The 15,060-nt window shown below is 35.9% G+C and overlaps 1 protein-coding gene across 1 annotated transcript; it reads left to right on the forward strand.

Annotated features, from left to right (window-relative positions):
- Positions 1 to 4,163: 4,163 nt before the first annotated feature.
- UFM1 (ubiquitin fold modifier 1) lies at positions 4,164 to 14,284 on the forward strand. The gene is made up of 6 exons (XM_059042175.2): positions 4,164 to 4,272; positions 4,348 to 4,404; positions 7,473 to 7,530; positions 10,882 to 10,921; positions 12,468 to 12,500; positions 13,873 to 14,284. Coding segments are annotated over exons 1-6 (258 nt in total). The 5' UTR covers positions 4,164 to 4,270; the 3' UTR covers positions 13,941 to 14,284.
- Positions 14,285 to 15,060: the final 776 nt, after the last annotated feature.

Consider the following 15,060-nt stretch of genomic DNA (forward strand, 5'->3'; position numbering starts at 1 on the left):
CACTTTTTCATTTTAAAAAAGATAATAGTACACATCCTGACTGCTTTGTATATTTTATTTTAGACACTGAATAAGACAGTGAATGTAAAACATTTCAAAGGAACAAAATGCTGTATAAATATGAGAGTATTATCAATGACTATTTCTTGCTCTGTTTAGGCAAGAGAGTCATAAATAATTTTAAAATATATTTAAGACCAACAATATCAAATTAACATAATACTAATAATATTAATATTTAATGGTAATCAGTTGTGTGACCTCGAAAAAATTATTTAGTGCCTTTGTGTCTTAACTTCCTTATTTGTAAAATAAGGATAACAATATTTCCTACCTCAAAGAGTTGTTTGCCACTAGTTAAGGATATGACTTAGATCCTTAACCTCTTGCAGTGATTAAAACCCAGTTTTTAATATCAGATATCTGAGTTCAATCTCCTTTCAGCCACTTACTTAAACTTAGGATAAACTATTTAATTTCTCTGTGCTACTTTCCTGTCCTGAAAATAGAATACTACTAGTACTGACCTCATAGAGCTACTGGAAGGATAAAAGTGAGTAAATATGTATGTAGAAGAAACACAATCTTGTGGTTGGAATAGATCTGTGAGAGGTGACTTTAATTTCTCCAACAAGTATATTCCCATTAAACAAATAATTCACACAGTATTTAGGGAGAAAATTTAATTATGCAGGACTGGTAAATTCCTACTTCATACAATTTAAAATGCTTTTTTGTAATAAAGGTATTTAATAATTTCTGTATTTAAAATATTGCAAGTTTTGTGATTCTCAAATCCACAAGGCTTATAGTAAAACAATGACCTTTCTAGAAAACCCTTGTTCATTTTATTTTCCTTTCTTTTCTCATTAAATTTCAGGAAATATTTGGGAAGGGTATGTAATCATAATAATCAGATGCAGCACATTTTAAGCTGTATCACCTCTAAGGCCATTGTCTAGCCTTGCTAGGCTCTAATCTTACCTATATTTCTTTGTTCTCGGGCATACAAGGATGTAAACACTCCTTAACCTTATAGTAGTTACCTTAGGATCAACACAGCATTTACATATTTTCACATACTTCTGTCTACCACATCATTCTCCTCTCTGCATAAGGCTTCTTGTCATTGAATTATAACTTACAGCCAAGGTCTATGAAAGTTTAAAGTCTATATTTTGTGATTCCACTTATACTAAATGCTTAACATAATACCCAGCACACAGTAAATCTTGATGAATTTTGAGCTACTATTATTATCATTGCCCCAATGATACTAAGACCTGCCAGAGGATTGCAGGGTGAAGAAAAATAACAGGAAAAAAATGACCAAATTAAACCTCTCTAAAAATATCCATTTATGATTAATTGGTCAGCCTACAATTTGTCTCCTGTAATATAAAGTGTTTGGAGTAGAAGACCCTAAGTTTTATCCCAGTGTAAACCTTCCAGGATTAAAAACCTTGACTATCAGGTGATTTTAGTCATAATTATAAATACAGTCAAATTAGGGTGAAAAAGTTAGAAAGACCAAAAAAAAAAAAAAAAAAGACCTCTAAATCTGACATGTTGGACTTCCCTGGTGGCGCAGTGGTTAAGAATCCGCCTGTCAATGCAGGGGACAAGGGTTCAAGCCCTGGTCTGGGAAGACCCCACATGCCGCGGAGCAACTAAGCCCGTGCACCTCAACTACTGAGCCTGCGCTCTAGAGCCTGTGAGCCACACTACTGAGCCCGCGTGCCACAACTACTGAAGCCCACGTGCCTAGAGCCCATGCTCTGCCACAAGAGAAGCCACCGCAATGAGAAGCCCGCGCGCCGCAACGAAGAGTAGCCCGCGCTCGCCACAACTAGAGAAAGCCCGCGAGTAGCAACGAAGACCCCAACGCAGCCAAAAGTAAATAAATAAAATAGATAGATTTATTTTAAAATAATAATAATAATAAATCCGACATGTTTTCTATTTTATTTAAACCTGGCTACAAAAATAACTGTAAGAAGAATTTTATGGCTGTTAGCAAATTTCTTTTGTCCTTAAGTAAATTTAATTTCCCTCCAATTCCTTTCTAGTAATGAGAACTTTTCATGCTTTTGCAAACAGAATATTGACATGTTTCATTGACATTTAATGAGTTCTAATATGGGCACACTGTGCACGTCTACAATCATTTCTGCCTCTACATGATACTAATTGGGCCCCTTCCAAAACACATTAGTCCACTTATGCTTTTTGTCTTAAAATGTTACATTTGCCAATAACCTCCTAAAATCCAGAGTTTGCTTTTCTTTACAGTCATTAAATATATTTTAACACTTTAACTTTTCAGTAAATAAGGTCCTTCTTTTGTTAAAATATTTGCCAAATTTTGCTAAATGTCTTACCAACGTTAGAACAAGAGTAAATATTGAGTATTAATGGATTCATTTACCATTTTTATGCATGAAATAAACAAATTATGCTATGACTCTGAGAAGACAAACTTATGGGGAGGAGGGTTAGAGGACTGAGGTGAGAAAGAATTCTAAACATTTAGGAACATGTATTTTTCAATGTCTTTTGGGAACACAATGTTTTTCCAGTGTACTCTTGATATAATATATTAACATATATTCTGAAGAGGCAGCTAAATGTGAACTGAAGTCACACTGCCTGAGGTTGAATCCTGTCTTCACTATTTTTACACATACAATAAAAATGCTGATCAAAATATGTTTGTCTTTTCAGGATTTTGCCCCATGTTTTTATATGTGAGCAGAAACAAAACTATAAATATCAAGATGCAAATATTGTTTAAAAACATATGACATGTATTCCTAGAAACAGAGACTGTACGTATGTACTCTAATTCTTCATTGCTGTTTGTCCAGCAGACACCAGGTAGACACAATCAGTAGTTTTCTCCCTACTGCTATTCTCAAAAATCTTAGTCATACTGACAAGGCCCATAGTTTCAGCTATTAATGCTATAACTGTTGATCCCCAAATCTATCAATCGACATTTGCCTCCACCCCTCTACATATATGGCAAGACCTACATTTTTAAAAGTGAAGAAGACAATGACTGTCATGAGAATATTGAGGGCTTACTTTCCCACAGTCAGAATCATCTCTCTCTGCATGGGGAGATACCACCATAGAAAAGAAGTCTGCTACAAAATTATGGCAAAGATGAAATTGGTTTTCAGCACTCCCACTACAGTTGCTTCCCTATGCCTCTCTTAGATATCTCTCCTTAAGAATCTAACATAATATACTAAATATTAACAATTTTTTCTATTATATTAGTGCCTACATGTTTCCCATTTTGTCTATGTATTGCAATGTTTCTTAAAGAGGGAATCACAGACATCGTAAGAGAATGTTTGTCTTCTAGACACAGATGCTTAGATTTGTAATAAAATTTAGAGGACATACAGTCGTCTTCCCTCACTATATAAGAACCTGTGACTATTCGATCCTAGAGGGTTGGCACCTACTTACCTTACTCATCTCGGCATACCCAGCGTATAGTGTTAGTGCCTGACACATAGAAAGGATTCAAATTTCTTATTAAGCTGAATAAATGTGACCGGTGATAGGCAACCTAGTTCCCTGGTTTAATCCTATTAGACCCACATAACAAACTATTGAAATCTGTTCATGGATTAATCTTCTCAACTGGACTCAAGTGCAGGGATCTTGTCTTTCTCTCACCAGCTTGATAAGTCCCTTAGCTGTTGAAATTTAAAATGTAAAAGAAAAAAATACGAGAAATGTACAAGATATAACATGATTAGGTTGCTGGACAGGCATAAAATACTAATATTAAAGCTAGGTGAGGATTCTCCGCGCTTAGGTTGCCTCGGCAACTTGGGAGAGCGCCCGCCTCCGGCCCCACCCACCGCTCCGCTCTTCACCCGCCTCCCGGGACCCTTACTTCCGACCCAACCGGCAAGCTGGGACCTGGAGTCCTGCTGTCTCTGCCTGTGCCTGTCTGCCTGACTGAAAATACAGAAGAAAATAACTGCAATTAGAAGAATAGTCTTTCCATACGATCCGCAATTTTATTTCAGAGATATACATGCAAAAGCAGTAGCTATCTGGAACTTGTAGGCTCCGCCCAGCGTGAGCATCTGGGCCCGATTTTTCAGGCAGTGCCTTGGACAACAGCAACCTTGGAGGACCCCAGCTTGCAGACGGAGACGTGGACCTGACTGGGGCTAGACGCCGCAGAGGAAGTAGGGCTGTTGGACGGAGTTGGCGTGCGGTTTGTGTCCAGACCGGCTGCACCATGTAAGTGTTTGCTTTCCACCTACCCCAGTCCCCGGTCCCGCTGCATGACCTTAACTCTCCCGCTCTCTTTCTCAGGTCGAAGGTTTCCTTTAAGATCACACTGACGTCGGACCCGCGGCTGCCTTACAAAGTGTGAGTAGCTCGGTCGCGGGTGGGCGTCGCTGTGGGCTGGGCGATATGAGCCTTCCCCTCAGCTTCCACACCAGCGGTCCGCGTTCCTTTCCTGTCTCCCCAGAGCTTCCCACATCCCACTCGAACTGAAATATCCTATAAGTGTCAGCTTGCCCAGGCGCGGGGCTGTGCGGGTGTGTGTGATGGGAACGTTGCTGGCGATTTGCGATCTGTCTTTGGGGGGTGATGGAGCGGGAGGACGTCTGGACGGGGCTCTGGTGATTTGCTGGCGTCCTTAAAACAGTCTCAATCTGCTCGTGAGGCGAAAACCCTTTCACCACTTTGACCAGCTGTTAGAGGAAGTAAGGGAAAGCATCCCAGTCCAGGTTCCGAAATTACTAGAACAGTCGGGCTCGTGATACTCGTTGAGTGTGACTCACTCGATAGTTGGGCTTCACAAAGTAGAGAGATTACTCCCTCTCTCATCTTTGATTTCGCCCTTTACATTGGATTATTTTCATCAACGTGTAAGTTGGCTCTAGAAAAAAAGAATAAGAAGGAGGGAGGGAGAAAGATGAAGGAGTAGAGCAGCATCGGTATCTATAAGAGTGCTTGGAACGTGGTACCAGTGCACTCAGTATGTGTTGACTGAATGAATTTAGCAGCACACTTCTAGTTCAGTGTGTGTATAGTTGTATGTATGTCTAGTTTGTGTATGGGTATGTGTATATAAATTAGACATAACACATGCATGGGTTTGTCAGGGTACTTATGTTTCCTATTCAAAGAAATGGTATCTAGTATTTGAATACTAGTAAAAGCAGCTCTGAGATTTGTGGGAAAACATGCTTTAACTTTTTAAGGCCACTTTTCACTTGTCAGTCAGGTAAATACATACTTCGATAGAGAAATGTTCCTTGAGTTGCTAATAGTTGAATTCTAGAAAAGGTGTTTCAGTCCTGGATTTATTCGGGGGAATGTCCGAGTTTTTATTGTTTGTTTTGTTTTTTTGTTTGTCGATAGATTCCCTGTTGGTATTGCTACTTGGTTATAGAAATGTTGAAATCAAACATTCTCTTTAATATACAGGATACGTTAAAAAACACCTTTGACTCTCTCAGTCTAATTCCAGTGTTTCCAGTCTTATTTCCCACCTCTTCCCCCTCACCCCACCCCCGGCTCCTTAACTACCGCCATCACTTAATCAGAGTGTCAGCCATCCTGTTCCCAAATTGACAAGCAAGTCTTTTTGCATCCTCCCTGTCTGGCACACGTTCTCTTGTGTGCTTCTAATGTAGTTTCGTGACTACCACTTCCTGACAACATCCTTTAATGATCAAAATTTCACCTCTGAGACAATTTCTGTGATGATCTAGGGAGTTCATTCCACCCTTCCCTAGTGTCCTATAGAAACTTTGTTTTTATTCTTTATAATAACACTTGTCAAGTTATGCCATAGTTCTGTTTATGTGAAATATTTATTAAAAAAACAAATTTTGCCAGTAATTTACTTTAAAAGTTCATTTTAATATGCAGGGTAGTTCCTATTTTTTCAAAACACCAATATAATGTAAGCATAAGTTTTTCCAAAATGATGTGACTGGCAAACACAAGAGCTTCAAATCTAGGTAAGGTTTCTGGAGTTGCAGTAACTCCCAGTCCCTGTGCAACTTTCTGCCAATTAGAACATGCACTAAAATATGTTTTTATTTTCTGTTTTATTGGATTTTCTTTGGACAGTCTCACCAATTTAATATGCAGATAGAATCTTACGTTAATGAATATCAACGTGGCGTTTAATTATATGATACAAGGACATTTCCAGTCTCTAGTCCAAAAGTGAATTGAAACTACAGACTTTTAGAAGTTCTCCTCTAGAGTTTTAAGACAGTGAGACTCAGGTTCTAAACAATAAACTACAGAAATAATTGCAAAGTACTGTTCCCAGGTTTGTAAACTTTTACATTGCCAGTTTATTAGATACTTCTTACTCAAATGGCTATCCTTTAGAATTTTGTTTTTCTCTCTATTTATTCCATATAAAAAAGGAAAGGGAAAAAAATGACATCCATTTTCACTCTTTAGCAGTATTTGGGGGGAGTGGACTAGGGCAGCTGGGAAATCTATTAACACTTTACTTAGTGAAAGTCACTGTAATGCGCTGTGTCAGATGTAATGACTTTTATATTCAGCAATAGATCTGTAGACTAAGTGAGGGGATGGTACATGTACCTGAGGGTGTTACACAGTAGTAGTTGGTATTAAGTCGTTAGAGAACAATACAGTGGTGACAAATAGAGAAGTTTCAAAGAGAAATGTTAGCTTTCCCTACTTTGAAAGAGGATTTGGTCTTTAATCATTGTAATTTATTTTACATTAGGACTCTTATTTATCTTATTTAACTGATTTCTGTGTCTTTGAGTGCTTTCTTAAGGTGTAATGTCAATTATTTTTTAGTGTTTAAGTTGGCAGATCGATGCGGATTGACGGTTTATACTTGCCACTGTACAGGTCAGGTAACAAAATCACACATCACTCTCTGAAATGTTTGTATTGAGTGAGCCCATCTTCAAGTGACATAAAGGTGGAAAATCACTTAACAGTTTGCCATAGTAAACATACTCATGTTCATCAACTTGGACTACTATTTTAGACTTGCTTCATGAAAAGACTTATGGTCTGATGATGCTTCCCAGGTAGCCTCTTCTTCTAATGAAAATGCTCACATTCTTGCATGGGATGTACTGGAGGCGGCAAAGTGTACTGAAGACTGAGGAGAGATTCAACTTTTTGAAATCCATCTCTAGAACCAAGAAGCAACCTATATGCTAGACCTGTTTGTATCAAAGTATGAAGCGTGTACAAATCCACACCTATATAGCTTATTCATTTTCAAGTGGAGCTGAGGGCACCATCTCAGCAATAAGGTTAATAATTGCTTTCTTTTTTCGTAGAGTTAATGAGCATAGTGTGCAGTCACAATAGCCAACCTCAGACTCAAAAGACAGCTTTGTCAATAGCCAAAATAAGTAACAAAGGACCTAAAAAAAACCCTCAGCCTTTTAAAAGATTCTTTTTAATTCTTGCAGACTCAGTGTTCCTGAAAGTACACCTTTTACAGCAGTCTTAAAGTTTGCAGCAGAAGAAGTAAGTATAGAAATTGGAACAACCTGTAGAGAGTGCAGTTTAGTGATGTGTCTCACAAATCTGCATGCATCTTGACCCACCACTGCCGCATGGGCTCATTACTAGGTTTACGCTGTCAAAAAGTTAAGCCTCACTTACAGATAAAAGTAGAGTGAAAGTTTGAGACTCACCGATAAAAGAATGACTTAAACAAATTGACACATGTATTTAATGTAACCATTGAAAATTATAAGGAGAATTTTTATTGAAATTGAAAAGATAGTGATGATATGTCAATTTTTAAAAATAACATCACACTGTAATCTGTACGCCTGTGTTTTTACTAGCTTTGATTCTAGAAGTACAATTTTATTATATATTTATCTTATTTTTCAAATTTTCTCTATAAAGCATGTGGACTGTTAGTAAAATTTGTTGTTTTTAAAAGTGTTTTTAAAGATATGTTTGGGTTTCTGTTTTTAAGAAATAAAATTTTTTCATCAGAATTTTTTATCAGAGGCATCTGTAAAGTAACTCTTCGAACTTGACAATTAGAAGAGAAACTTGGTCTGGTGGAAGTGACCTGCACATGTGATTTAGGAGACTTAGCATTCCTCTTTTAACTGTGTCGTTAATTATCTGTTTGACATGGGGCCAGCCCACGAATTTCTTCCTTAAATTTCTTAATGTGTAAAATGGGAATAGTTAATGCCTACCCTTCCTACCTGATTAAGTGATTTTGTGTAAAAATGTAATAGCATTTACTAAAATTTTGTGAAGTTAAAGGTGCAGTGCAGGTACACAGTAACCCAACTCAGAATATTTCGTTCGAAATCTTACAAGTTTACAGTCACAGAAAAAACTTTAGTAATTAAATAAATAAGAAACCGGCTTAATCCATAGTCCAGCCCTGTACTTAAGGAATTAATGGAAAATCAGCCAGCCCATTAGTGCTTCCGACTCCTTATAAACTATTGTCAGGGACCACTGCCATCATTCATCACTCATTCAGAGTTAAACTGAAAAGTGGTATTACTTGCTTTATTGTCAGTTTTGACCTATCCTTTATGCAGAAAGAATAACTAAAAAGAGGTGGGGAACAAATCTGAACACAGCATCATTACTTTTTGCTACACAGATCACTTGGTTGAAATACTCCTGGTTTGTGGCCTAGCAGGTTCCACAGATTCCAATTTAAGAAGTAGATCTCTTCAAGCTATAATTAATATTTATTATTAAATTTTGTAATTATTTTATAGTGTGTCCTTTTACAAGGCAAAGACATCGTTGTGATCTGGGTCTTCTAGTAAAGCTTGTGAAAATCCTAACAGATGTGCAACAGAAAATGAACAAACTTCATGCAACCACCTGTATTGATTAAGGTTTTAGTGTACCTTTTAATTACAATGAATCACGAGTGTTACACACTTGGAAAGGATATAGCTTTAAGGCAGCAGTGAGAAGGCCTTTCACAAGATGACATTGTAGACTCTTTCAGTAAGAAGATTTGACTTAAGAAACCAGAAGTCTGTGGATATAAATCCCTAGTAAAATTCTCTTAATAAAAAAATAAAATAAAATACCCCAGCATGTGACTGGGAATTAATTTAACTAAAGAATGAGTTGTCAAAGCCTGAAAGAGCCTCTTAAAATCCTAAATTATAAGACATATGGGATATGCGATAGAAATGAATGACAATTGTCTGAGGAACATAAAGTGCACTTTGCATCTGGGAAAAAACTTGTCAGTACTGTACAAAGAAGTGGTAATTACTGTATGTACATCACTGGTAATGCTTCCCCAGATGTCAGTTTAACCATTGCTGCTACATGCTGGAAAAGGAAGAAATTATGTCTGCAGTTGCTTTTGATTTTTAATGTCACAAAATATGTTACCAATAAGAAAACGCATGGCTTATCTTAAAATGGACATAACTAAGAATAACAAATAGAAACTTTGTCATATTCAAGTTTTAGAAATCTGAAATTGCCTATAATTAATTTAGGTGTCTGATAAAATTTTAATAAGTATTACAGCCTCTATAAAAACTTTTGAAGTATTTTTAAACTTATTAAAGTGCATTTTGAAATTACTTTAAATTAGGTTTATTTAAAATTTTTAAAACTTTAAAAGGACATTTACACTTAAGAATGTGCCATATGAACAGTAAAATTATTTGTTTTTTAGGTACATAAGCCTGTAACAAGTAATTGTTCTTATGCATAGTTAAGTTCTTATTTTAAAACTTGGTTGTTCAATTCGTAAATTAAAATAAGCTTTTAGTTGTTTTTCTCAACTATGATACGTGACCACTATAAATACTGAAAGCAGCATTTCCCAGAGAGAGTGTTTTCCCCAGACCACCAGAACCACCAAAAAAAACCCATTAAAAACTGGGATCAGTGGCCCAAAAGTATGGGAAACACATTGTTGACTATTTTTTTGCCTGGAGTTAAATAAACTATATTAGACTCATATTAAAGGATTTTTGAAAAGACTAGTAGTTTAACTTAATGTTTTCCAAACTTATTTAATCACAAAACTCAACTGTAATATTTATAAAGTTAGTCCACAACATAGAAGTGCCTAATTAATATTTGTTGGAAGAATGAACTATGAGGACATGAACACACTTTGACAAGTACTGGTCTCTGGAGCATTAAGAGGAGAATTCTACCTTTTAGCTACTAATAAGTTCCATACCACATTTCATTGATTCAGAAAGCTCTTCTTTTTACATCTCAGTGGAGTCTTCCTGTCATGCTTGGCCATGTGGCAGTCACATAATTGTCTAGCTGACATCACCTGCACCTGCTTGTACTTAGAGGTATTTCCTGGTGGCGTAATTGGACTGTTGCAATCCCATGAGGTTTAAGTCAGCAAATCATTTAAGGAGAACTTGAGGAAAGAATATGAGCCTTGGTTGGCCTCCCATTAAACACAAGAGAGCATTTGTTTGAACTTACTATTTCCACAAAGAAATTTGAGGAATATTCTAAGCAGTTGCTTTGCTTTTATTTTTGCTTATGCCTGAGCATTATATATGACAAAAGTAAATCATATCTAAGTCTGAAAGAGTAAACATTGGGTCATAGATTCATTGACAGTGTTTTTCTTTTTTTGTAGTGCTTAAAAAAGATGAATTTTACAATGTATGGTGTCCTAGATACAATGAAATGCAGTATTTAGAGAACAGTGTTGTTCTTTAAAGATAAAGCAAGTTATAGTATTCTTTGATGATGTTACTTATCCTAAAAGATAAATCACATTTTAGAATTATAGAGTTGATTTTATGTACCCCATCCTTGCTAACCATCTTTCATTGTTAATTTTATATATATATGTATTTTTTATCTTTTACTCCCTTTTAGTTTAAAGTTCCTGCAGCAACAAGTGCAATTATTACCAATGGTAAGAATTCATTTTAAAACTATGTATTAACTTTGAGTTATAGAAATTGTTTAAAAGAAACCAAATTAGTTAAAATTGACTTAAATATAAAAGGCCAAAACTTATATCAAGATAAATGATATACTTAATTGTAAACACTAAGTCAAGGTTATTGTTCGTAATTGTCTCTTTCCAGTTTTTTTGTGCTTTTGTTTTATAGTACAGTACTTTATAATATCTTGTGTCCTTATAACTTCATGACAAATTATTATTTAAAATAACTTGTCATTTTATTTAAGAAGGGGTTTTTTGGGTTTTTTTTTTAATAAGTTATATTGGTAAATGCTTTTAGAATATAGGAAGCTAAGCAGGAATGTACCTTTGCTATACCTTGTTATTGCTTTCCTGACAGAAAACAATTTCTTATAGACTGCAATAATGAGGATTTTATACAGTTAGATATATAAATTAAATTCTGAATATCTTAGGATACTACTAATAATTAAGTTTAATGGAAATAGCCCTATGAGAAAATACTGAAACAAGATGAGGAATAAAGATTGCAGGGAAGGCTTATTATCTTTCAAGAATACAAAGTAATATTCACAGGTACTGGTGAGTGGTTCGTGATTAGTTAAGATAGACTAAAAGAAGGTAGCTTTTTAAAAAATGTTTTATTTATTTTATTTATTTATTTTTGGCTGCATTGGGTCTTTGCTGCTGCGCGGGCTTGCAGTGAGCAGGGGCTACTCTTCATTGTGGTGCGCGGGCTTCTCATTGTGGTGGCTTTTCTTGTTGCGGAGCACGGGCTCTAGGTGCGTGGGCTTCTGTAGTTGTGGCTCACAGGCTCAGTAGTTGTGGCGCGCGGGCTTAGTTGCTCCGTGGCATGTCGGATCTTCCTGGACCAGGGCTCGAACCTGTGTCCCCTGCATTGGCAGGCAGATTCTTAACCACTGCACCACCAGGGAAGCCCAAGAAGGTGGCCTTAATGTGCAGTAAGTAGTATGATTTAGTTTAGATATGACGGAATTTCTCATTCTGAAACATTCTGCATGCTGTCGCATTGAAGTGTGTCTGTATTTAGATGAAAGCCATCTTACTTTTCCGGAAAGTTCTAAATTCACAAATGAATAGCTAGTGGGAAAGTGCTTTGTAAACTTTTATCAAGTGTCAGTGGAACTTACATCATCACTACGTGGGCTCTCCAGCCTTAGGATTTGATGCCTCAGAGCAATATTAAATGATTAATGACGTACCCTAAGGTGTTTTGGCTTTATTTTTCACTGGATGTGGCAAAATAGTATAAAAAACTATCTTCTTTGTAAAACTTACCAGGATCATTGTGTTGACAGATGTTCTTGTCTAATCCAGCAATATGTGTGAATACATAACAGTGAGAGATTTCAACAGATAACTCACCTGACAGATTGTCATTCGTGTTCTCAGTATAACTGTTTGACTTATGCCTATGTACACAGCAGCACTTTTTTGGCACAGTTCTTCTTGTTACTATTAAAGCCTTTTAGCTTTAGAAATAACTTAGATGATTTTACAACTTATTTTCTAGATGGTATAGGAATAAATCCTGCACAGACTGCTGGTGAGTATCTATCTGAAATCCATGGAGGTGTGGTGAGGCTATATTTATCAATTGATACTGAATATTTAATTCATTCTAATTAGACTTGATAGGATTTAACCAAGGTAATAGTTGATTTTTAGGGATTGTATAGTCTTTACCTATGTGTGTAAGTACTTTGTTTCTTTCTATGTATCAGTTATGTATGCTTTTGGCTACAAGGAAGAGAAAACCCGACCAATAAGCTTTAAATGTATTTAATACATGTAACAAAAAGTCTGAAGATTGTGCTCTTATGGGAATAATGATTTTGAACTACGTCATAAGGTAGTTGTGAGGTAGTACATGTAAAGTGCTTAAAAGTTTGCATTATTTATAGTAAGCATTCAATAAGTGCTGGCTATTATTATTTTAAAGAAGTACAGTCATTTAAATTTCATGGGGCCTAGTCTACGCTCAGAGTTTCAAGCTGTTAACATTATACAGTGCTAAATATTGATGTCCTAACAAGCAGGAGTAAAGTAAACTTTTTAACAGACAATTGTATATTTGTGTTAGATGTACCTTCCTTAGCTTACAGTCTAATTGTAATATTTTGAAATTAAACATGATTTAATATAATGGAACCTCAATCTTGAGAAGTAGTTATTTTTAAACTATTAATATTCTAAAGCACTTCTACAAAATTATATTGTCCTCCTAGGTCCTGGGCTTGAAATTTAGCCATACAGCAAATGAAGAGGAATTTTAAATAATTTCTTTTTACATAAATCAGTTGTTTTACGTGTATAATTTTATTAAATTAAAAAGGCTATTTTTGAGAATCATGAGGCATTTTGTTGTATAGATGTCTTTAAACTTAGGTTTAAAGGTTTTGCTTTTCCTACTCTAGACATGCTTGGTAGTTATATTAATTTGAATCACTGCTTACTCTGACGTGTTGCCTGTTGGATTTTACCCTGTAAAACTGAATTGTGGGCATCACGAGGTGTGAAGAAAACCTCAGCAGGCAACGCAGACCCAAAGTAGATCAGGGTTTATAAACTTCTGTCACTTGTGGTAGATTTAGATTTATTATTTTTCCTGCCCCTTAGTATTTTATTGTATATTAAAGTGAGTATTGATGGTTAAGTTACCTTATGTTTTATTTGGTGACTGGTTTTGGTAGTAGTTCTTTGGATAGTGTTCTTATTTAAAATTTTCAAACATTTGTTGGGTTGTGAAGATGTGAGAGGAGTAGGCACAAGACTTAAGCCTGGACTCGGGTTCTAAAGATCGTTAGCTTTGTACCTGCTTGACACGCCTTTGTGTCTTTTACATAATAATTGTTGAAATGTTAAGATAGTGTGTCATTTTTTAAATACCTAACTTTTTGTTTTGTTTGTTTGTATAGGAAATGTTTTTCTAAAGCACGGTTCAGAACTGCGAATAATTCCTAGAGATCGAGTTGGAAGTTGTTAATATCTGCTGCTTGGAACATAAAATCCCCTTCCAGAATAAATATTGGTGTTGTTATTGTTGTAAAATTGGAATCAGGCATTTGAAATCCTATGAAGACACCAGTAGTTGATGAAGTAATGAAAGGTGGCTGTCTGTCCCTTCTTGTTATTCACACTCTTCACGTGAAGAGGGGCGGCTTCTGCGTTGAGGGTGTCATCACCACAGAAGATCACATTACTACCTCACAGCACACACAGGTAGTTCATTGGGGGTAAATGGATTATCCAACTGTGTCTTATAACTGGAGGATACTTCTGATCATTCTTTCTGAGAACATTTGGAAAATTAAAATTTACTGAATCTTCCTATTTGTCTTTGAGTTAATAATGTAAAAAGATTATCAATCCGTATGCGGCAGTTTGCTTGATAGCATCTGACCTGCAGACACAAAAATAGTTGAATTCTTCATTAATATCGTTTATGATAAAGGTTCACATCAATGAATAACTATCTTTTTATCATTTAGCTTGTTTTGAAGTTTCAGACTTCTTGAGTTCTTATTAATTTTAATTTGAAAATCAAAGAGCCAAAAATTGATTTTTCGGTCTAGCCCCTTACATGTAACATTGGTATCCCACACCAAAGAGTTTGAGACTAAAGTAGAAACATCAGTTGCTGAATTATGCATTCCTTTATTGATCTCTTTTTTAAAAAAACTTTAAAACAGGAATCCTCAAGAAACTATCTTTTTGAGGATAATATATCTGAATAGTGTTCAGGGAGAAAGTATTGTTGTAAAGAGGATCTGACATTCACAGCAGAGCTCAAGGAAATGCTAATTGAAATGCTCACTAATTCTGCTTACTGAAGACCCAACATTTAAGGAAGTGTTAAGATTAGTTACTGGAGTGAATAAGAAGCTAGGAAAGGCAGATGGGGAAGCCCAGATGACCAGGCTTCTAGGAAGAAGGAAAGAAACAAAAATGAGGGGGAGCAGACAGCTGTAATGAGTGTCACAGAGAAGGCCAAACTGGATAGACAGAACTGCAGAGGCTATGTTGGGAAGAACTGAAAGGAAAATAAAATACTTGACGTTGTTATAAGGAGCAGAAGGCAATCAGAGAAGGCAAAGCACAGGCCT

Source organism: Kogia breviceps, chromosome 16 (genome assembly GCF_026419965.1).
Source record: "Kogia breviceps isolate mKogBre1 chromosome 16, mKogBre1 haplotype 1, whole genome shotgun sequence".
Lineage (NCBI taxonomy): Eukaryota > Metazoa > Chordata > Mammalia > Artiodactyla > Physeteridae > Kogia > Kogia breviceps.

What these genes read in the sequence shown, in the direction of transcription:
- UFM1 (XM_059042175.2), top strand. An exon ending in CCGCGGCTGCCTTACAAAGT is followed by an intron (nt 4,405 to 7,472) that starts GTGAGTAGCTCG and finishes TAATTCTTGCAG; the next exon opens with ACTCAGTGTTCCTGAAAGTA. An exon ending in TAAAGTTTGCAGCAGAAGAA is followed by an intron (nt 7,531 to 10,881) that starts GTAAGTATAGAA and finishes ACTCCCTTTTAG; the next exon opens with TTTAAAGTTCCTGCAGCAAC.